Here is a 24,689-nt window from a genome sequence, read left to right on the forward strand (position 1 = left end):
GGCTTTTCAAGTTAAAAATTTGTCCTGGAAAACCTGCAAAGTAGCAAAAAGAGTGTCTTAAGGAGTTGAGAGTGTCTATTTTTACAACTGCCTGCTAGTGGACTATTTAGTCTAACCACAGTTCACTTTTCTGATTTTTTTTTTCTTGCTTCCCTGTCACAAGAGCAAGCTCTTGCTCCACAATAACATCCCAGAGCGCAGCAAGAGCAAAAGTCAACATTTTAGAAGACATACCTGGTTCTTTACAGGCTGTTAAATATTTTTTAGTTTCTTATGTCATAAAACGAAATTTCTCCTTTCTAAATAGAAGTTTGGGAAGTATATGTGATTTATTACTTAACAGTGTAAAACTGGCAGATTCTTTTGTCCTAAGTTCTTTTATCCACATTTGTTGATGCTTTTATTTCTTTTTAATGCTTAGTTAGAATGAAAAACATTAGGCATGTTTAGATTCCAGTAGTTTTTAATTCACCTTAATTTGGACAGTTTGTATTTCTTTATTTACTCTTTCCTTCCTTCCTCCCTTCCTTCCTCCCTCCTTCCCTCTTTTCCTCTCTCCCTCCCTCCATCCTCTCTCTCTCTCTCTCTCTCCCTCTCTCTCTCTCTCTCTCTCTCTCTCTCTCTCTCTCTCTCTCTCTCTCCACTTTCTTTCCCATTAACCTGATTTCCATACTGTTTAAGAGTTTGTGAAAGAACAGTTCAAGGCCACACTGCACACTGTGGTTGTCCCTACCCATTCAGTGGCCTGCACAGTGGGGGCTGCAGTGACAGGCTGTATTTCTTTTTAATCTATTGAAAATAGATTATGACACTATTACAAATAATAATTATTATTAAAATAACTAATTAATAATTATTATTATACTAGAGGCTGATGCATGAAATTTGTGCACTTCGGGGGAGGGGGGTTCCCTCAGCCTGGCCTGTGCCCTCTTGCAGTCCAGGAGCCCTCAGGGGATGTCTGTCTGCCTGCTTAGGCCCACCAGCAGTTGAACATCCTTAGCGCTGCCATGGAGGCAGGAGAGGCTCCTGCCATCACCCCTGCACTTGCCAGCTGTGAGCCTGGCTTTTGGCTGAGCAGCACTCCCCCTGTGGGAACGCACTAACCACCTCGGGGCGTCCTGTGTTGAGCGTCTGCCCCCTGGTGGTCACTGAGTGTCCTAGCAACCTGTTGTTCCAATGTTCAGTCAATTTATACATTAGCCTTTTATTATATAGGATTGGGAATATGTATATATTTTCATTTAAAGGATTGTGCTGCTACAAATCATTATGTTTAATTATCTCTATAGCAATTCCCATTTCAGTTTTTTTCCCCCCCCCATAGCACTTATTTCTTTGAACAGTAATTTCTCAATTACTATTTTTTTATTTGTCTGCATCATGATTTCCTTCCAGGCAGGGCATAGTGTTATTCATCCTTGAATCCCTGGGTCTGCCATAGTACCTAGAACTTCATAAACTCTCATTGAGCCTAGTAAGTAATACATGACTAAGCAGTCATTTATATCCAAACAATCAGCAGGCTATTAGACCATTCTTATCACCATGTTGAGTTGGAAACAGTAATTTTGTATCATTTTAAAAACAATTGCTATTCTATCTTGCTTCCTATTTTCTCTGCAAAACCTATCATAATATATAGCATGAATTGTTAAATGTTCACTGGCTTTAAAAAAGTTAAAGTTTTACTGACTTATGTTGACCTTTCTTTAGTGACTGTGATTTTACAAGATTTTTATCACACTTCATAGTGAGTAAATAGTGAGATAGAAATGTTGCAGAATACACTCTCTATTGGTCTGTCTCGCTGTCATTCATTTCTCAAAATTTTGTTCTCTAAGCATTGGTAGTGACATATAATTGTTTTTTTGTAGTAAAGAAATAATTTCATTTGGGGAAAAAAATATGTTGCTCAGCTCTATATCCCAGAGAAATTCAAAAGTATTACACAGCGAAGTGGCTTTCCTCCTAGGGCCCTGGGAACCAGTGTGTATTGGTGTGAGATCTAAAGGAACAATACATGTTACTACATTCATAAAATCTTGTTACTAGAGGGTTGATATAAATGAATATTATTGTAGTACTTCCTGCTAACTTAGGTCACTAGTCAACTTGTGAAGGGTAGTATTTCATAGACAAGCCCCATGTCCTTGGAATTTCCAAGCTCCAACAATACTGTTAGTCACCATGGATTAAGTGTTTACCCCATGCCATACTCTGTGGCAACTTCTTTCCAGTTATCTCATTTAATCCTCATTACAAACTTTTGAAATCTATAAGGACTTTTCCTCATTTTTTCCAAGTGAAGTAAAATAATACACTGACATCATCAGCAAATCAGTAGTAGAGTGCAGATTCAAAGCTACTTCTCTATGATTTCAGAGCTCTAGCCTTTTTTAGTAAAATTCAGTTTAATTGGGATGACATTGGTTAATATGACCATATAGATTTCAAGTGTAGATTTCTATGTCACAAGATCTCTAGATTGTACTGTGTGCCCACCACCAAAGTCAAGTCATCCTCCATCACCAGATACTAGACCCCCTTCATCCCCCACTCCCCATCTTTTCACTCCAACCCCCTTCCCTCTGGCAACCACCACACTGCTGAATGTGCTCATGAGTATCAGTTTCATGTCCCACATTTGAGTGAAATAATATGGTTCTTAGCTTTTTCTGCCTGACTTGTTTCACCTATAATAATCTTAAGGTCCATCCATGTTGTCACAACATGGCGCTATTTCATAATTTCTATGGCTGAGTACTATTCCATTGTGTATATGGACCACATCTTCTTTATCCAGTTCTCTATCATAGGACACCTGGATTGCCACCATGACTTGACCCCTTGAATAATGCTGCAATGAATATAGGAGTGCATATATCTTTGCAAATACATGTTTTTGAGTTTTTCTGGTATATACCCAAGAGAGGGATTGCTGGGCCATACAGCAGCTCTATTCTTAATTTATTTTATGAATTGTCACGCTATTTTCCATAGTGGCTGTACTAGTCTACATTCCCACCAGCAGGGAATGAGAGTTCCCTTTTCTGCACAATATCTCCAACACCTGTTAATACTCATCTTGTTGGCAGTAGCCATTCTAACAGGTGTGAAGTGGTATCTCATTGTAATTTTGATTTGTATTTCCCTGATTGCCAGTGAGGTTAAGCATCTTTTCATGTATCTATTTGCTGTTGTATATCTTCTTGGGAGGGTATCTGTTCAGGTTCTCTGCCCATTTTTTAATTGGGTTGTTTGTTTGGTGTTGAGTTTTATGAGTTCTTTTTATATTTTGGATATTAAACTTTTATGAGAGCTATTGTTTGCATATATCATCTCCCATTTGGTTGGCTTCCTCTTTGCTTTGTTGTCAGTTTCTTTTGCTGTGCAAAAGGTTTTTAGTTTAATATAGTGCCATTCATTTATTTTTGCCTTTACTTCCCTTGCCTTTGGGGTCAAGTTCATAAAATGTTCTCTGTGATCAAAGTCCATAAGTTTAGTACCTATGCTTTCCTCTATGTAATTTATTGATTTTGATCTTATATTTAGGTCTTGAATCCATTTTGTACTAATTTTTGAACATGGGGAAAAACTGTAATCCAGTATCATTCTTTTGCTTGTGGCTTTCCAGTTTCCTCAGCATCATTTATTAAGGAGGTTTCTTTACTCCATAGTGTTTCTGGCTCCTTTGTCAAAAATTATCAGCCCATATACATGTGATTTTTTATCTGAGCTCTCACGATTCCATTGATCTGTGTGTCTGTTTTTCTGCCAATGCCATGCTGTTTTGATTATCATTGCTCTGTAGTATAATTTGAAGTCAGGTAGTGTGATATTTTCATCTTCATTATTTTTTCTCAGGAATGCTTTGGCTATTCAGGGTCTTTTGTGGTTCCATACAAAATCAATGTTGTTTTTTTTTTAATTCTATTTCTTTAAAAATGACATTGGGATTTTAATGAGGGTTGAATTAAAACTGTGTTTGGGTAATGTGCCCATTTTAACTATGTTGATTCTTCCAATCCATGAACATGGGATATTTTTCTATTTTGTTATGTCTCTTTCAATTTCTTAATAATGCTTTGTAATTTTCAGTATATAGGTCTTTCACATTCTTTATTAAGTTTATTCCTAGGTATTTTATTCTATTGGTTGTAATTGCAAAAGAAATGCTTTTTATTTCTTTTCTGGAGTTTTGTTTTTAGTACACGGGAAGGCAGAAAATTTTTGTACATTGATTTTGTATCCTGCAACTTTACTGTATTTGTTTATTGTTTCTAACAGTTTTTTGATGGTGTCCTTAGGGTTTTCTATGGACAAGTATTGTCATCTGAAAAAAGTGATGCTTTTACTTCTTACTTTTCCATTTGGGTGCCTTTAATTTCTTTCTCTTACCTTATTGCTCTGGCTAGAACTTCCAGAACAAAAGTGATGAGATTGGGCATCCTTGTCCTGTTTCTGATTTTAGAGGAAAAGATTTCAGTCTTTCATCATTGAGTATAATATTATCTGAAGGTTTATCATGTATGGCCTTTATTAGGTTGAGGAACTTTCCTTCTATCCCTATTGTGTTTAGTGTTTTAATAATAAATGGATATTGTATCTTAAGTGCTTTTTCTGCATCTATTGATAAACTCCTATGATTTTTATCCTTTCTTTAGTTAATGTGGTATATTACAATACATTGATTTGCATATGTTGAGCCATCCTTATGCTCCTGGAATGAACCCCACTTAATCGTGATGTATATATTAGGATTAATAAAATTGACAAACCCCTGGATAGACTCAGTAAAGAAAAAGAGGAAAAAATTTAAACAAAATCAGAAATGAAAGAGAAGTCACCACAGACATGGCAGATATACAGAGGCTCATACTAGAATATATGAAGGACTATGCCACCAAATTTAATAACCTAGAAGAAATGGATAAGTTTCTAGAAATAAATAACCTTCCTAGACTCAATCATGAACATTGGAAAATCAAAATAGACAGGTCAGCAGTGATGAAGTTGAAACAACCATAAAATAAAAAAAACCTCCCCAAAAATAAAAGTCCAAGACCATATGGCTTCATCAATGAATTCTACCAAACATTCAGAGACTTAAAATCTCTCCTTCTCAAACTCTTCCAAAAAAAAATTAAAGAAGAGGCAATATTTCCTAACACATTTTATGAGGCCAACCCAACTCTGATACCAAAAACCTGGCAAGAATAACACAAAAAGGAAAACTACAGCCCAATATCTCTGATGAATACAGATGCAAAAATCCTAAACAAAATATTAGGAAGTTGAGACCTAGTTTTTAATTAGTACAAATTTTGCTTTTTAATTGATATATAATTGTCACACATGCTGATCATTTTATTAGTTTCAGGAGTACAATTTAAAATTTAGTAATTAGATATATTGCAAAATGACTACCACAAAGGTCTAGTTAACATCCATCTATTACTTTTCTTAATAGTTAATTTGACTTAAACATATCCTTAAACACTGCTAATGGATCTGAGATAAAATACTGACACCACAGAACATGCTTATCAGTGTTAGGAACTTTTAATGCTATCATTTTATCTGTAAAAGGTTTTATAGAGTCTTAAAGATGAGAAAACAGGCAAAGTTACTTCTCTTAAATCACACGCTATATTGGCAAAGCTAAAGCCAGTATCTTTCATTTATTGTTTCATTCTTCCTTAAGTTGGGATTCATTTATCATTCATCTAAACCATGTTTGTTTTGTTTGGTCATCATTCTAGCTTAATACATATTTGTTAAGTAAATGTACAAATGAGTTGATGTTGACATTGTGTTCAGTGTTGGTACAGGGGACACAGAGTTAAAAAGCACATCTTTACCCTTAAGAAGCTGATAGTCTCAGAGGAAACTTGTACAAATGGCACCCTGGTTAGGTGCCTGACTGCCCTGAAGGATGATATTCAGAAGGGTATGTCAAGGTGTAAAGGGACCTACAAGCTGTTTGGTGCTGCTGGAAGTAAGAGTGGAGGGAAGTTGATTGTAGATACCTTAAATGCCACCTCAGAGAGCTGCTAGGAAGCTATGTAAAACAGAGAAATAAGAGGTTAAACCTATATTTTTTGAAGGTTCCCTGGGATGTTTGTGTGGTGAATTGACAAATCCACAACTCGGGATTTATAGTATGATGCTTAAGAGATTAAGATGGCCTACCTTAGGGTCCCTGTAATAGGGTTAGTAAGGAGGAGAAGGATTTAAGAAGTATTTGGAAGATATCTAGGACTGGAGATAAGGATTTGAAAAATCATTAGCTTATCCTCAGTAATTGATGCCTTAAGAATGACTGAGATCTCTAAGAGTTTGGAGAGTTGAGGGTTAGGAAGGTGAATATTCAAAGGACTTGAAGAGGAAGAGTTGCCCACACATGATAATAGGTAGAAATGGTCAAAGATTGTGTGGTTTCTCACAAGCCAAGCAATAGATATTTGAAGAAGGGAAGCATGTTCTGTGGTATGAGGAAGTGGAGACAATAGGTGCATACTAATTTTTTATGTATTTCTAGATGACAACAGGGTAGATATTACATAATAGCTAAAGGAGAATGTGGATGCAAATGAGGGGTTTTGTTTCTTTTTTAAGATGGGAGAACTGTAGCAGATTCATAGATTGAAGACAGAGAGAACACAGTTTCTCTAAATCCCCACCCAGTGTCCTTTATTCACATTCTCAGCTGCTTGGATCCAATAGTAGTTTTCTATTTGAGTTTTCCAGGTTACATCAGAGTAATCCCCTTGTTTAATTAATATGTTTACATTCTCTGCCATTTCAGAAACCTTTCAGAATTCATAAATTCTCATAGTGAGACTAGAGACCTAGTGTACGAAATTCATGCACAGGGTGTGTGTGTGTGGGGGGGGGGGGGAGTCCCTCAACCCAGCCTATACCCTCTCCAATCTGAGACCCCTCGAGGGATTTCCAATTTCCTCTTTAAGTGGGATCAGGCCTAAATGGGAAGTCGGACACCCCTCTCACAATCCAGGACTGCTAACTCCCAACTGCTTGCTTGCCTGCCTGATTGCTGCTAACTACTTCTGCCTGTCAGTCTGATCACCCCCTAACCATTCCCTGCCAGCCTGATTGATGCCTAACTGCCCTCCCCTGCTGGCCTGGTTGCCCCAAACTTCCCTCCCCTGAAGGCCTGGTCCCCCCAACTGCCCTCTCCTGCAGGCCTGCATCCTCCCCTGCAGGCCTAGTCATCCCTAACTCCCCTCCCCTGCAGGCCTGATCGCCCACAACAATTGCCTTCCTCTGCTGGCCATCTTGTGTTCACATGGGGGTAGCCATCTTTGACCACATGGGAGCGGCCATATTTTGTGTTGGAGTGATGGTCAATTTGCATATTACTCTTTTATTATACAGGATTGCTTTAATGAGAACCAAATCAAGGAAAAGAGTATGATCTGCAATACATATTACAAACACACAGTTAATATTTGCTGAACAAACATCAATGGACTTAATGAGTTTTTCCTAAAGCCATTATCTCATCTGCCTATATTACAGTTAGTATTGTATGTTACTTCCCCACACTAAATCTCGGACCTCCCAGGAGAAAATCATCGGAACATCTTTTAGTCCTCAAGCATTCAGCAATATTTGCCAAAAAAAAATAAACATTAATGCACATTGATCTGAACAGGTGATAAGAACCAAGACTTCAGTAATTTTTGTCTTATTTTGAAAGAATGGGTTTCTGTATCTTTTGACATTTTCAACCTATTTTTTTATATCTACCTTATAAAACCAAGCCATTGAACCCAACACAACTCTCATATTCCACCTCAATATGTAACCTTAAAATCTCCTAGTTTTGACTTCATGGGTGTTTTTGTTGTTTGTTTGTTTGTTTGTTTGTTTTACTCCATAGCTTCATCAATTTCTTAAGATCAGTTTTTATGTATTGAAGAGGTGAGTAGCAAGTAGCCATATGAAGTTGTAAAAAGCTCTTTGTTGAATCTTATATGCCACTTTTCATGCTCTGTTATGACAGAGTAGAGAATGGAAGGGAGTGTAAACGAATCTGTCATGATATACTAAACAACTTCATTCTCCAGCATGTTTTCCATTGTGTTGTAATCATTTGTGTAAGTCTTTATAATCCCTGATCTTGCAGGGGCCATGTGCCCTTGATCGTTTCTTCAATCCCTGTTGGAATACCTGGCATATAATAGACATTCATTGAAAATGTCTTGAATGATGAAATGTATAAATGAAACAAGTCCTGGATTGATCCTTTAGAGCTGTCAAGATTATACAGATTAGACTTTTGTTTAATCCAGCCCAAATAGCAGGAGTGGCAGGGCTGATATGAAATTCAAACTTTGAGAACTCGCATGAGTGTTTTTAACCTTGTGGTATCTGAACTGCCCTTTCTAAGCACAGTGTTTTCCCTCCTTCTTTTCTGCAGGTTGGACTCAAATCTGTGATAGAGCAATTTCCTGGGAAGCTTGATTTCATCCTTTTGGATGGGGGTTTTGTCCTAAGCCATGGCCACAAGCAGTTGATGTGTTTGGCCAGGTCTGTTCTCAGTAAGGCGAAGATCTTGCTGCTGGATGAACCCAGTGCTCATCTGGATCCAATGTGAGTTTCAGAATTCCTGCTAGTTAGTAATACATTGGGAGAAGAATCCTTGAGGCCTACTGCATATTGACACAAACTCCCATTGCCTAGTGGAAAAGTCACCGTTGTATATAAGTACAAGTGCTTATCTCCTGGTATAAGAGCCTTGAGCTCTCTTCTGAGTGTGACTTTGGAATTTTATACAAATTCTCCCCCTTGTCAACACATGAAATATTTAGTTACAAAGGAAGATTCTGATTCTTATGATTTTTCCTTTTACTCCATTTATAAGGTAGCACAAAAGAACTACTAGTGATTCTACATGATGGGGGGGGGGGAAGTACTTTTGGTGAAGTTTTCTTCAAAATATTTGTCCTATTTATTGATGAAAACTTAAAATCTACCCTTTGGTTGCAAAGCTAACTGTGGCTGACTAAATCACAATTATGTTAAAAGTATTTAAGGAAAGATAATTTAAAGGACTCAAATGATAGGACAATAGGTATGTTATCAAGGATAAAGGCAGATTATTGGTGTTCTGTGATGTTATGTGTGATATTTTCTTTTCTAGAACATATCAAATCATTCGAAGAACCCTAAAACAGGCGTTTGCTAATTGCACAGTGATCCTCTGTGAACACAGGATAGAAGCAATGTTGGAATGTCAGCGATTTTTGGTGAGCATTTATAATTTACTTATGACCTCATTTCTCCTTTAATTCTGGATAACAATCCTTTAAGTGATAGTGTCTGCAGATCACAGTAATGTACAAGTTCAACCTTAAAACATGTGTCACACAGCCATTTAGCCTGACTCGAAATAGCTGCACCGGTTTCTCACTTTGGTCTGAGTTATGAGGTAGGGTTGGAATGCAGTAAGTCCAAAAAGAGTGGCATATTACTCAGTGACATTAATAAACTGGAACATCTACACTTTTCAGTCCTTTATTATAAGTCAGAAGGAAGACTTGAGTCCTGATGCTTTCAATAACTAAATCTTCCTTGGGTAAGTAGGGTCCTGGACAGTCCTGGATTCTCTTGCATCTCATGTATAGTTTCCATATGACAGTTGAAAGACTCATTTCATTTTTTAAGTCATTATTTAGAACTCAGGTGAGTGTCTCTCTCAGTCACCTTCTCATTGTGCTTTCAAAACTGTCACAGATTCTTTCAAGTGATGTTTACAAATTCCTTCAGGTTTAGTCACAAGGAAGTTCTCAGGATGGTGTACCACATTATTCTATTAAGACTTCTGAGGTTCCTGGAGGTAAATGCTTTCCTTAATGAAGGATTGTTATTACCATTTATTATTACTAAGCTCCAGGTAACAAATTAGGGGCTGACTCACAGCCTCTTGCCCTGCCCTGGTCAGGCCCAGGAGGCTGGATAAAGCCTTTCTGTTCTCTGACCTTGGGTTTGCTCAACTTGAACATGTGAAGCAGGTGTATTAAACTCAGGCACATTCTGACCAAGTTGGAATTTTTAACCTTCAAATCACTGTTGATGAGGTTCAGCTACAATGCTGTGGATTCTCGCTCATTTTTAAGGTACTATAAAAGGGATCTAACAAAAAGCATTTTGGTTTTGAAAGCACCTTTCATTCCTCTAAAGCTCTCTGAAGAGGTGATTGTTCAGTACCATCCTAATTAAAAAAAAAAAACACCACACACACATATATATATCGTCCAGCTGCTAAATAAAAAGTTACAGGTAGTTTCACAGATGGAGAAGCTCCATAAAGCAAGAGGGTGAAGGACTTGGCAGTGAAATGAGATCCCTCCCTGACGGTTCAGTCTGCCAGCCTCTGGACACTGTTTCCCGTTTGGCTTTTATCTTCCTCGGAGCCTAAGCCAGTTTCTGTCCTTGCTCTGGCCCGCCCTGCCTTCTGTCCAGTATCTCACTAACAGCCGCTTCCCCAGGTCATCGAGGAGAACCAGGTGCGGCAGTACGACTCCATCCAGAGGCTGCTGAGCGAGAAGAGCCTCTTCCAGCAGGCCATGAGCGCCTCGGACCGCCTGAAGCTCCTGCCCCACCGCAACTCCAGCAAGCACAAGGCTCGGTCCCAAATCACCGCTCTGCAGGAGGAGACCGAGGAGGAGGCGCAGGAAACCAGGCTGTAGAAAGCGGCGCCAGTGTCTGCATGGAGCACTCACACGTGGACTTGTGGGAGAAAACAGTGTGTGCCTCAGAAAACAAGGATGAACTGTGCTATTTTTTAAAAAGAGACTTTTCAGTAAGAGGAATCAAGGATGTTCACTGAGGTCTGGATAAGTGGCTTCTTGGCAGTGGTCAAATTGTGTGACAGGGACTCCAAATCCTTGAAGATTTACCACTTACGTTTGCAAGCCAGATTTTCCTGAAGACCTTTTCCTTTTGGTAAAGTCATTGGAAAGGTGGCGGTAAATGTCAGCCAGCTTAATTGTTCCACTTACTGTTTAGTGAAATTGGTTGATTTGTATTATTGGAGAACTGTAATCATACTATGTAGAGAGATGATTAACTTAAAACTTTAGTGGCTTATATTCCCTTTTCTCTAATATCTCCAAGATATTTCAAAACACCTCTGTATGTCTGATCAGTATTCAGACTGTCCCATTTCTAAGCAAGCATTAGAATACCGTGAGTGTCACAGACAGCCTGTCAACATATGCACTGTGTAATACCTAGGTATCAGTCAGGAGAGAGAACTTCCGGAATCCTTTAAATCAGGGTCAGTGCTATTCTTTTACCAAAAATTCAAACAATTCAGATAATGAGAATACATCTCTTACCTGGAAAAAGGCTGTTACAGTCCCATGTAGGGGACAGGAAAGCTCTCTTTGTATGGAAGTTGACATGTCTTTCCACAACTTCCAGAAAGTAACAAGCTCTTGAGACCTCTGAACTGAAGGATGGCTGGAAAAAGTCTTAATGTAAACTGGTGCAGAAAACCCAGGCAGCTAAGCCATGGGGGCTGCAGGTATATGTACCAGAAATCTGAATATCTGGGTATACATGGGGTGATGTCATGTGTTTTCAGACTACTCACATCATACTGTATATACTGAGTGGGAGAGATAGTGGGAGACACACTAAAGAAGAATCAATCATGAATTTGTTCTACATGCTTCTGTTTTATAATTTTGTGATACAAAAGAAATTTTCTCTAGGAAATAGTATTTATTTTAATAATGTTTCCAACTCATATATAAATGCTATATTTTAAGAATGATTGTATTATGAATTACATTTGTATAAAAATTATATTTGAAATTTTGACTTTTTAATGGCACTGGCTATTTTTATGATATATTATGTTAAACCTGGGGGGGGGGGTTAGGGGGCTATAAATTACCTTGAAGGTGTGGAGAGAAGCATCCGGGCTCACACAGATGTTACACACACCTGGATAATTTCCGGACAGCATAGAGGTTTCCTCGTAGATGCAGCTCTAAAGAAAACAGTACCACAAAAATCTGACACTCCTGCCAAGGACACACTACCTTCCAACTCCAAACTAAAGATTGCATTCTATTTTTTACTGTTAAGAATATATCATTTGTCAATAAAATTCACATACTTATGTGAAACTTAGCTGTTTTCAGAACGTTCATTAATTGTGTCTCATTGATCTCTTCAGTCTCTGAGAACCATAGAACAAACACCATGAAACTTCCCTTCAATATAGCTTCTGATAAATTTCTTTTTTCCATTACATGTATCTTTTCTGGATAATTCTCTTATTCTTTCCTTTGGAGCGTGTTTCTTTGTCTCCCCATTTTGGCTGTCTGTTTGTGTTTGTGTGTTAGGTAGATCTGCTAAGACTCCTGATCTCTAGTGCCAGACAACATCAGATGCCGTTTGTGACCGGCCCTGGGTACCTGCTGGGGGCTGTCAGCACTGCACAGCTGGTGGCTCCCTCTGCTGGGCTGGTGCCTTTGGAAAGGACCAAGAAGTGCACTAGAGTCTGTTTTTCCTAGCTCCAGGCCCAGGAGTTCAGGCAAAACTCAAAGCCTCCAGAGATCTGCCTCTGCCCGATATTATTATATTTGGGCACCTTGCTCAGTTCTGGTGCTCTGGGCTTGGGAGCCCGGCTTGGGGATTAGACCCCGGAGTTCTCAGTGGGAACCCCCTGCAGCTGAGGAAAGTCCTCTCAGAACTTCAGCTGCTGTTTGCGGGTGCCTGGCCAGCCCTTTCCATCCTCCACACTTCCTGCCAGTCTCTATGTGGTCCCCACTTTCTGTCCTTGGTTATCAGGGTTCTCTCCAGCTCTCTTTAGTGGATTTTTTCAGGGCGATTTTTCTGTATTGTAACTGTTTTTCCAATTTGGTCCTGGGAGAGTGTCAGTGTGGCTTCTACTTACTCAACAGCCACCATTTTGGAAATCCTCCCTACTTTTACTTTTAATATTTATCTGTTTTTATATCTAAAGTGGGTTTCTTATAAATAACATAAAGTTGGATCTTGGTCTTTGATCCATTCTGACAGTCTGTATTTTAATTGTATTTAGATCATTGGCATTTAAAATAATTATTGATATAGTTTGATTAATACAAAATCTATCATATTTGTTACTGTTTTCTTTTTGTTGCTATTTTGACTGCCACATTTTTGTGTGGCTTTAATTTCTTATTCTATTTTCCCTTTTTAGCATATCAATTCTATACTTTTTTTTTTTTTTTACTTTTTAACATTTTTTAGTTGTTACTCTAGAGTTTGCAATATATGTTTACAACTAATCCAACTCCCTTCAAATAACACTACAATACTGCATGGCTACACCTTATAATAACAACATAATAAGTACCTTATAATAACAAAATATTCCTAATTCTTTTCTCCTTTCCCTTGTATCATTGATGTCATTCATTTTATTTATACATAAGCATGTATAAAGATATATATATATATATATGTATATATATATATATATAATCAAATACATTATTGATATTATTTCTTGAATGAGCTGTCACCTATTTGATTAAATAAGTAAAGAAAAATAAAAGTTTTAATTTACTTTTATGTATTAATTCTTTCATGCTCTTCCTTTCCTTATATAGAGCTTTCCAACCTATATCATTTTTCTTCTCTGAGAAGACTTTCTTTTACCATTTCTTGCTAGGTGGATCTTCTGGCAACAAATTCCCTCAGTATCTGTTTGCCTGAGACTATCTTTATTTCTCCTTCACTTTTGTAGGATAATTTTCACAAGGTACTAAGTTCTAGGTTGGTGGGGAGTTTTTTTCCTTCTAGCACTATAAATATTTCATTCCATTCTAATTGCCTACACGGTTTTTAGATGTAATTCTTATTTTTCTTCCTCAGTAGGTAAGGTGATTTTTCTCCTTTGGCTTATTTCTTCATTCCCCCCTCCCCCCCCATTTTATTTGATTTTTTTTTTTTTTTTCAGTTTGAATATGGTACACCTAAGTATAGTTTTGTGTGTTTCATTGTTGTTATTGTTGTTTGCATTTATCCTGCTTAGTGTTCTCTGAGCTTCCTGGTTGGTGTCTGACATTATTTTGGGAAAATTCTCAGTCACTATTGCTTCAAATATTTTTGTGTTTTTTTCCCCCTCTCTTTCTTTTCCTGGGTATTTCCATTATAGGTCTATTGCATTTTTTTGTGGATGTCCCACAATTTTTGGACAGTTAGTGGTATTTGTTGTCTTTTTTTTCTCTTTGCTTTTCAGTTTTGGAGGTTTCTAGTATCATACCCTCAAGCTCAGATTTTTTTTCCTCAGCTATATCTGGTCTACTAATGAGGTCATCAAGCATAGTCTTCATTTCTGTCACAGTGTTGTTGTTGTTTTTATCTCTAGCATTTTTTTTTATCCTTCATTAGAATTTCTATCTCTCTGTTTATATTATCCACTTGCTTTTGTATCTTGTCTACTTTTTCCAATAGAGCCATTAATGGATTATCATTTTTACGCATTCCTGCTCTGGTAATTCCAATGTCCCTGGCATATTTGAGTTGCTTCTGATGTTTGTTTAGTTTCTTCCAACTGAGTTTTTTGCTTTTTTTGTATGCCTTATAATTTTCTGTTAATGTACCGGGGAAAAGGCCTCTGGTTACAATAATGAATGTGTGTGTGTGAAGGGGGTGGTGCAATAGCAAGCTTCTATAGTTCTGTGTTAGGTCTCAGTCTGTTGGTGAGCCTGTGTTTCTAGACTGTGAATTCACCCATGCTACTTGGCTTCTTTCCTACTCCTGGGTGGGACAGGACGGCTCAAGGTGGCTGGTGTTGGGTATTTGCCTTTCTTTTCTTTTTTAATTTCTTTATTGATTACCATGTTACATGTGTCCTTATTCCCCCATTATTCCCCTCCCCCATTTCCCCCTCATGCCCTTACCCCCCTGGTGTCTGTGTCCATTAAGCTTATATACATGCATATAAGTCCTTTGGTTGATCTCTCCCCTAACTTCCCTCTGAGATTTAACGCCTTTCTTCAAGTACAGAAGGCTCTGGTAAAATAGTCCCTCCTGAGGCCAGGCCTTGGTGCCCTGAGGTATATATCAGAATGATGGTTTTTCCCTCCTCCTGCTGGAACCGTGTGTGAACCTGTTACAGCTCCTGAAGGTCAAACTCATGAAAGTATGGGTCTCCCTCCCCTGATGATTTGTTGCCTTGGAGTTTTCCTCTCTCAGGCTTCTCGACATTGAGCCTCTAGTAGGGGTGTCGAACTCAATCAGAGAAGGGGCCAAAATCTAAAATCCAGCCTAAATCGCGGGCCGAATGGTTTACTGAACAGTCATAAACTGTCATTGAGATGGAAACGCAGCGGAGTGCAGTGATGACAGGGCGGTGCGGGCCACATTGCAAGGCCTGGCGGGACGGATTTGGCCCGCGGGCCTTGTGTTTGACACGTGCTAGCGACTCATTACAGTTCAGGTTTTCCCAACCCATCCCTGGTTCCCAAGGAGGTTTTTGCGTGGTAGTTTCTACTCAGGTAAGTCGTGATTCCCTATATCTGCCTGCCTGCCTGTCTCTCCAGTTTGAAAGGTATAGTTTGCCCTGTGACCTTACTTCTCTGACAGATCAAAGAAGACTGATGATTTATTTTTCCAGTTTGCTCATTGTTCAATTGGAATGGAGACTTCTAAGCTTCTTACATACCAGATAAGAAACCAGCAGTCTTTCAAGTTCATTTTAAGTAAAAAGAGAAGGTGGAAGGAGTCACATGCAACAAAATGTGACAAAAGAAGCCCTAATTCAAAAGCCCACTTTAAAAAGAAAAACACAGAAATAAGAAGGGAAAGTCAGTGTTGGTCACCCAAGCTCTGTTACTAACTCTTCATATCAAATCTCCCCTCTTCTTTTCCAATTTAAAAAATAAACTATTTTCCATTTCATATGAAGTCACGAGTTTTAGGGGTTACTCATCTCAGCCTTTGCCTACTCCCACCCAACACAGTTTCTTCATTGATTTCTCAGACCTTTCACCGTGTTCTTCCTCATTATGAGGAAAAAAAGCTAAAGCTTGAAATTAGTACATTTCCTTCCAGTAATCAGGGACCTTCCAGGATTGGGAAATTGCTATGAGTTAGAGTGAAAAGCTAATAAAACCCCCAATGTAAATATTTTAGAAGTTTGCCAAAGAAAAGAACCTCAAATATTAGCTGGAAAACAATTTAGAATGAGGTTTAAATTGCTCAATATAAAAACCTGTTTGACCTGTTAAAACAGGTGTGGAGAATCACAATTCCCTATTAAAAGATATAATGAGAAAAACCTATATATTCAAGACAACTGCATTGAGACATGAGAATTCAACCAGTAGGTTGGGAATTGTAAACTGCTCCCAGTGTGGGGGAGAATTCTTGGCAGAAGGTTAGGGCTATTGCTTAATTTGTTAAAGTAGGAACACTCACTTGCTTTTAAATAACATTTTCTCTAGTTGTAAAATAATATCGCACATTTGTTTAACTGAATATGCTAATGCTTATCTAATTTCCTGTAGCAACATGGATTAATGAAATAATAATGATAAGTTGTTTTTTGGACAAAAAAATTCAGACCATTTATAATATGTTTTCCATTCATTGAAGTACAAATATACACAGAAAATACAACTTGACCTTCCAGAACACCTTTCTGGAGATTTTGTTTTATTGAGATAACTACTTTTCCGAAAGAACACATATGCCAACCACAGAAATGAATACAGAGATTCGCACACCAACTGAAATGAGTTGCCAATACATGTTCTCTTCAGCTATTGTGACTTTTGGAAAAGTAGGTGCGAATAGTTTGGGGCTATAAACACCTCATTACCTATGTTCTTTCCCATTCACCTTTGATACTGACAGGATAGAAGGAATGATCTTTGTCAGCAATGATGGGCATACTAACTGAAACGGAACTGTATTTTGATTGACCAACACAAAGGCCTAAAAAATAGTGAAATCTACATTGTAATTAACACCTATGAAATTAATGTTGTAATTTACCAAAGATTGTAATATAAAGAAATAAGCTTTCTCTGTTTTATTAAAAAGAAAAAGACCGTTACTGAGAATAGAATGATGGTTACCAAGGACTTGGGATTAGGGAAAATGGGAAAATATCAGTCAAAGGGCACAGACTTCCAGTTGTAAGGGAGTAAGTTTTGGGGAATCTCATGTAGTGCAGTGATTGTAGTCAGTGCTGTGTTACTATATACTTGAAAGTCACTATGAGGGTGAATATTATGTTCTCACCACAAAAAAAACAACAACAACCATGATTGTAATTATGTGATGTGATGGAGGTGAGGTGTTAGTTAATGCTACAGTGGGAGTCATTTTGCAATAAATAAGTGCATTTTTAAATATATATATATATATATATATATATATATATATATATATTTATTGATTGATTTTGTACAGAGAGGAAGGGAGAGAGATAAAGAGTTAGAAACATCAATGAGAGAGAGTCATCGATCAGCTGCCTCTTGCACACCCCCTACTGGGAATATACCCACAACCAAGGTACATGCCCTTGACCATAATCGAACCCGGGACCTTTCAGTCCCCAAGCCGACGCTCTATCCATTGAGCCAAACCGGTCCCGGCAAATAAGTGCATTTAATCAACATGTCATACATCTTGAACTTACACACAGTGTCAGTTGTATCTCAACAAAGCTGAAGAGTAAATTAAACAAAGGGCAAAAGAAAAGTCAGTATATTTGGCCACAGTTGATTGCTTGACCATCATTTTTGGTCAGCGTGCTTTAATAAAAATCAGACTATTTGCCCGTCAACCACCTCTCTTCCCCTCTGCTCCTTCTCAGGTAGCAGATACCTGTGCTCCAGAGAGATATTGTAATTCTCCACAGTGAACTGGGAGAAGAGAGGATCCCACCTTTTTGGCCCTGCTCTCAGAACCTCTGTCACACACAGCAAGGGGAGGGAATAGAAGTAAGTTGTGGCTAACATGCTTTATAGCCCCTTTAAAAGCTAAAGGACTTTTGCTATTCTTACTAAGAAGTACTATATATATATATATATATATATATATATATATATATATATATATATATATTGTTGTTGTTGAATGAATGTTTCTTCATTGCTCTATGCCATTAGGACAATTTCCAGAGAATTTAAACAGTTGTTTGATAATTTGTACCGATAATGGTTGTTTCACTGGAGGCAGGTCGGCAGAGTGTTTTGCTTTGCTGTCCTGGAAGTTGTCTTCCAGTTTAACACGAATTCCTGTGGTTTTCAATTTTTCTCTTCTTTCGCCTGCAGGGTGACTCACCTCCTGGGTAACACTTTGAGTCAACTTTTTTTTTTTCCCCACTGACTATGAGTCAGGTGTTTTGTTTTTTTTTATGTATATAAATCTCGCTCTGTTCCTTATACAGTTCCTGTGAAGGAAATTCTAAGGACCATGAGGCTCAGAGAAGTTATAGATCTTTCCGGAAATCACATCTGACTCCTGGATTTTGAGCCATTGACGTATTTCTTACCAGAGGGAAGTCACCTGACAGCTCACCTCCGAGAGTGAGAGCTACTTCCTAGTTGTGTTTCCTTTTCAGAGAGCCAGCCAGCCAGCCAGCCCTGCTCTACTCTCCCTCTGAGAAAAACAGAATGCGTTAGGATAAAGCTGATGCACTGCCCAGACTCAGGGGTAGCCTTTGCTAATGTCCAAGTGATTCGGCCTAACACAGCCCATGGCCTGAAAAGGTGTAATAGCAACAGGCTTGGATTGACCTGGATCAGAAGTGTCTCCATTTGTTTAGTGGGATGCCATAAACTACTGCAGGACTTATCCAACTCTTTAATATGCCAAGGTGCATTTTTTGACTCTAAGAGTAGAATATCACATGCAGTGTTTCTCCGATGATTTGGCCATGCAATCCGTTCTGCATTCCCTTTGCCACTTACATTCTGTCTTGCTGAAGGTTGGCCTAAAACCGTGGTTGGCAAACTGCGGCTGGTGAGCCACATGCGGCTCTTTGGCCCCTTGAGTGTGGCTCTTCCACAAAATACCACGGCCTGGGCGAGTCTATTTTGAAGAAGTGGCATTAGAAGAAGTTTAAGGTTTAAAAAAAGGCTCTCAAAAGAAATTCCAATCGCTGTACTGTTGATATTTGGCTCTGTTGACTAATGAGTTTGCCGACCACTGGCCTAAAACATTTTATTCCACAAGAAAAGGACATTGGAAATCCTTAACATTGGCTGGAAAATATTTAGATATCTACATTGTTTCCACCTGCCAGCCTTTAGATGTGCTTATTGAAAACTACCTACTGAAAGGATTTGGAGATTTTTTTTTTTTTTTTTTTAAAGGGCAGGGTAGGATGTACAGGAAAGGAAAGCCTACTTGACAGACAGAACTCCAAATCCCCAGATTGTTTGTTTTAGAATCACAGAAAAAGCAGAACGTTACGGGAGTTTGTGTGTGCTTGTGTGTGTGTGTGTGTGTGTGTGTGTGTGTGTGGTTACTGGTGAGCTTTGAAACTTTAAAACTGATATTAAGTAGACAAGAGGGAAACTGGCCAATTGAGAAAAAAACAACAACAAAGGAACATGAAATGAGGAAGGGTCCAATTAGAAAGTAGCATGTCCAAGCAGAAGCTGCCAGCATTTATAAACCCACAGACAGAGACTCCCTGAAGTGGGTTTTTCCCATTTTGAAGACCCCTCCCCGGGGGGCCGGGCCAATTTTGGGAACCCCTCCCCAGGCAGGAGTTTGTATGTGTTTGCAATAAACTTCCACGCTTTTGCTTAAAATCTTCTATCTACAAATTTTACTCTTCAAACTTTGTAGGACAAGAACCTGCAATAGGAGTTCCAGCTTGTCATGTGGGTATCAGATTTGGTGGCCACACAAGGAATTCGTTTCATTTCATTTTTCAGTGCTGAAAGGTAGGTAGCAGACTCTATAGCTTCCTTCACTCTCCCCTTTAGAGTTTGGTGACATCCCGGGTGCCCACCAGCCACTTAAAGTGGCACCTGTCTCAAGCAGGCAGTTCTCTTTCCCTTTCCTTTCTCAGCCATCACCCATGGATTTCTAGGGCACCTGATTTTGTCTTTTTTGCATAAAGTCTGTAAAGTGGATTTAGAGCTGTTATAATGGCTCTTGCTTTTTTAAAAAGTGTGCTTTGAAACTAAGTGTTTAAAATACTTTCATAAGGGTCAGTCTAAGGAATGCTGGTTGTTTGCTTTTCTTGGTTATTAGAAATTAAGGCTTTTAAGAGCTAAGAATTCTAACTAATTGAAAAGAAATTGTAGGGCTTTGGTATAATAGAAGGCATAAGGCATGGAGATGCAATATGAAGGAAGCAGACAGTGATTTCTAAAGCTAGCTATTTGTGAAAGTTATGAAAAGTTTAAAAGTTGTAAAAAGGGTCATAAAGTTACAGGGAAGTTAAAGCAAAGGCCAAACCATGTGGACAGTTTACAGCCAGCTTGTAACTAACAACCATTATCTTTCCCAGCCAAGGACACAGAGCAGAGAGTAAAAGCCTTCCTAATAGGGAATGCAGGAATGGAGGTTGAGGGAGGCAAAAAGGCGCCCGTTGACTTCCTAAACTGGTGGGCACACAGAATCAGCGATGGCTGAACCCCAGGTGGTTGTTGCTCCCATATTAATGTCCAAGCTGTCTGCAAGGACCCATGAATTTTACCCTTCAGGTTATTCTAATTATACAGAAACATGAGGATGGTGATGAGTATTACCCCACCTTATCAGAATATGATCAGGATTTTTTTGAATCATCTTACAGAGCAGCCTGGAAGTTTTGAAACTGAAATCAGTTTGCAGAGGCCCTGAATAGCTGAGTTACAACAGCCGAAGCAATGTAAGAACTTGTGGAACTAATCACGTAGATTCCAAATTTCTCCCTCCTGGGAGTGCACCTGTGCCATCATCTGACAATTAGCTTGCAGAATGGCAACTTCTGCCCATTGCTACCCTGTTTCCCTGAAAACAAGACAGTGTCTTATATTAATTTTTTCTCCCAAAGTTGCACTAGGTCTTATTTTCAGGGGATGTCTTCTTTCCATGTGCTAGGTCTTATTTTCGGGGAAACACGGTACTTCAAAGATGTAGGACTGATATGAAGTTAGAGATCAAGCTGTATCTTCACCTGGAGAGCACAGGGATGAAAGGACAGGGAACAAGAGCAGATGTTCTTCAGGTTGGTCTTCAGGAATTGCTGCATGCCCTCTTTTCCACTCCTATGGATGAGAACTTGTGTGGTAAAATTACTGAAGTTGACAGGGTCGGTTTTTGAAGATGCTGGGACGAAAAAAGGAAAGACTGACATGGAAGAAATCATTCAGAGGATTGAAAATGTTGTCCTGGATGCCCATTGCAGCAGACATAAAACAGATGTTCTTGAAGCTTGTCAAACTCTGGGCAAGTAACTAGGGTAGGATCCATTTGACCTCAACATAGAGGGAAGCAACACCTGGACATGATCCTAACTATTTCATGAATAAACCAACATTTTATGCATCTGACTAGTGACCTGGTGCACAAAATCCTTGCACATTAAAAGGGGAATAATTAGAGGAAATAATTTAAGATTGCTATTTGCCCTTTCTCTATAATAGAAGTGTCAGAGATGAAAGAAAATTAGTAAAATGTATATGAAAACCTTCCTCCTGTCAGAGTCTGGGGCTCACTACGGGACCCAGAGTCAAGTCCCCACCCACCCATATGCACCTCAAAATCGAGTGAGACTCAGACCATGCTGCGCCTCCTCACATTGGGCTTGATCCCCACCCCGCCAGTCCCATCCTTGTCAAGCCCTGCAGGGCAGGGGCGTAGCTTCAGGTCCCCTGGGCCAGAGCCAGGACAGGAGAGGTCCCTCAGTCCAGACCAGGGTGGAGGGTATGCCTTGAGGTCCTCTGTCAAACCCAACCAGGTTGGGGACATGGCTTGAGATCTCCTGTCAAGGCCCACTGGGTGGGAGGAATGGCCTGAGGTCCCCCGTCAATCCCCATCAGGCAGGGGCGCAGCCTCAGGTTCTCTATCAAGCCCACTGGCAAGTGGGCGCAGCGTCAGGTCCCCTCTTAAGCCCCGCTGGGTGGAGGTGTGGCCTGAGTTCCTTGAGGTCCCCCACCCCCCACCCCGCGTCAAGCCCCCGCTGGGTGGGGAGCATGACCTGAGTCCCATGTCAAGCCCAGTCAGGCAGGAGGTGCAGCCTTAGGTACCCCAGCTTGGCACTGGGGCGAGGGAGCAGCCTGAGGCCCCCTAGCCCAGCACCAGGACAGGAAGTGCACCTTGAGGTCCCCTATCAAGCCCCACTGGGTGGGCGTGGCCTCAGGTCCCCCAGCCTGGCACTGGGGCGGAGGTGTGGCCTGAGGTCCCCTGAGAGGAGGTTGGATTTAGCATGTATCTTGAAGCTAGAAGCAACAAAATTTGGATATAGGGTGGGAAAGAAGGAGAAGACTCAAGGATGATGCTAAAATTTTTGGTTTGAGAAGTTTTAAGGATAAAGTTGTTTACTGAGTTTGGAAAGACTGAAGGAGAAGCTATTTGGGGTGGACACACAGGATTGAGGGCATTTTTAGGATTCAGGACACGTAGGTTAAATTTGAGACATCCAAATGGAATGTCAAGTGAACTGTTTGAATATATGGGACAGAAGTTCAGGAGTGAGCTTCAGAATGGAGACAGAAATGCAGTGTAAAACATGTACAGGGTGTTTGTGCCACGAGAGTGGACTAGATCCTGCTCCTTGAAGCACTTAACATCATCTGAGAGCTTGTTAGAAATGCAGAATCTCAGGCCCTACCCCAGAACTATTGAATCAATATTGGCATTTTATCATGATCCCTAGGTGATTGGCAGGCACTTGAAAGCTTAACGTGATTAGATGATCTAGTATCTGAATGAATATGGAAAAGAGGGCCTGAGGGCCTGAGGCTGTCTGACTTTGGAGGCCATGAGAAAGAGATGGGGACTGAAATGGTATAGGGAGGGGCATTCAGAGAGAATGGTGTGCAAATCAAGTTAAATTGGGTTTCAGGAAGAAACACATTGTAACTTAGTCAAATGCTGTATGTCAATTAAGATGAGGAAGGAGAATTGGCCACTGGTTTAGCATTACAAATGCCATTGGTGGCTTCTATAAGAGCATTTTAGTGGGATTCAAGAAATTAGAATGAGAAAAATTATAGACGGGGAGTATAGATATTTATAAATTTTGCTTGAAGTAAAGAAGATAAATGGGTAGTAGGTGGATGGGAAAGTGAAATGGTTTATTTCTGAGATGAGAAAAAAAATCCTATTGGTGTGTTTTATGTGGAGATAATTAACTAAGAAGAATGGGGGGTGGAGCTGAGAGAGAGTTGAGAGTAGTCCCAAATACCTTGAATAGGTGGGGGGAAGGAATCTAGGGTACAAGAGAAGGGAGTACATTTAGTCAGAAGGACAAACATTCATAATCAGGAAAATAGATTAATAAACGTGTGGGTGAGAAATTATGAATTTTCTATTGACTCAATTTTTATCAATTAAATAGGAAGAATGTCATAAATTGAGCATGAGAATGGCAAAGAAAATATTGAGGATTTAAGGAGAAGGAAGTGTGAATTGTCTTAAAAGATACTTTCCCCCAATTTTTTGAAGTCATGGCACATTAAAAAAGAATATTGAGTGGCATGCTTGGGCATTAAGAAGGCATTCTGAGCCCTGGACAAATGTCTGTTTGCCATGAGTTTTGCCTAGATGCCCAGATCGCTAAAGAAAGTATCGATAGTTCTGTGTGGCACAGATGAAAATTAATGGGCAAAGCAAATTTAAAAATATAACCAGGTATCAGGATAAGATCCCCGTGCATTGGAGTTCATGAATTTGAGGAGAGACTAGTCAGGATGGTTGTGCGTTTTTTAGCCATCCTCAGGTGCACAGGTATAGCCTTATAGGTGACTACAGTAGGTGGAGAACTGGATTTAGCAAGTACAACAGAAGAGAGAAGAGATAGGTTGAGAAGAAATGCAAAGGAATGGCTGTAATTATGCACCAGATAATATAAACTAGGTGATGAGAGAAATTAGGACACAGACTGGGTGAGGAATATTGAAAAGATAGATGATTAATGGACTATGAATATTGTGGGGTCTCAATGTTTTTGGAGTTGGAAAGAGGTGATCAGACAACAGAATGCTTGAAATTGAGGTCATGATGGGATACAGGTATACCTTGTTGGTACTGTATGGGAATGGGTAGCTGAGGAAAAGACGTTGGTGAATTCAGAGGTCAAGGAATTATTTACATTGATATTAAAATCAACAAGAATGATACCAGAGGAGGGTCAAAGTGAATCTGAAGATAAAATCCTCAATAGATGAGGGATAGTAATCCAAGAATATACATGAACTGAAGAAGGGCTAGTGCAGTCAGGTGGCAGAGTATAAAGTCAGAACTAAAAAAGAACATTTGTGAAGGAGAGAGGTACAACATGTAGATGGGACAGTAAGAGTCAAAGAGAACATCTTCCTCCACCTCCCAGACTGGTTATATAAGACACATGGGGAAGAAAGCAGACTACTTAGACGGCCTCAGGAAGAACAGTTATCTCAGAGGGAGCCATGTTTTCATGAGAATAATGTGGTGAAGAAAACAGTTGGCCAAGTATTTAAAGATGCAGAAGATTC

At 39.4% G+C, this 24,689-nt stretch overlaps 1 protein-coding gene and 1 pseudogene across 11 annotated transcripts in view; both read left to right on the forward strand.

Moving 5' to 3' along the window:
* The window catches only part of CFTR (CF transmembrane conductance regulator), a 177,809-nt gene extending 161,674 nt beyond the window's left edge, over positions 1 to 16,135 (forward strand). For 10 of the 11 annotated variants that reach the window (XM_045576273.1, XM_045576269.1, XM_045576260.1 and 7 more), the window contains 3 exons: positions 8,450 to 8,622; positions 9,173 to 9,278; positions 10,521 to 12,174. In XM_045576273.1, coding sequence (XP_045432229.1) covers positions 8,450 to 8,622; positions 9,173 to 9,278; positions 10,521 to 10,721 — 480 coding nt within the window. In that variant the 3' untranslated portion in view covers positions 10,722 to 12,174. Of the gene's footprint in view, positions 1 to 8,449; positions 8,623 to 9,172; positions 9,279 to 10,520; positions 12,175 to 16,130 lie in introns of those variants that run through there. The other variant, XR_004985842.2, reaches the window with a different exon arrangement.
* A 4,500-nt stretch (positions 16,136 to 20,635) lies between these two features.
* LOC118711857 lies at positions 20,636 to 21,549 on the forward strand (annotated as a pseudogene).
* Positions 21,550 to 24,689: the final 3,140 nt, after the last annotated feature.

Source organism: Pipistrellus kuhlii, unplaced genomic scaffold, assembly GCF_014108245.1.
Source record: "Pipistrellus kuhlii isolate mPipKuh1 unplaced genomic scaffold, mPipKuh1.p scaffold_m20_p_10, whole genome shotgun sequence".
Classification (NCBI taxonomy): domain Eukaryota; kingdom Metazoa; phylum Chordata; class Mammalia; order Chiroptera; family Vespertilionidae; genus Pipistrellus; species Pipistrellus kuhlii.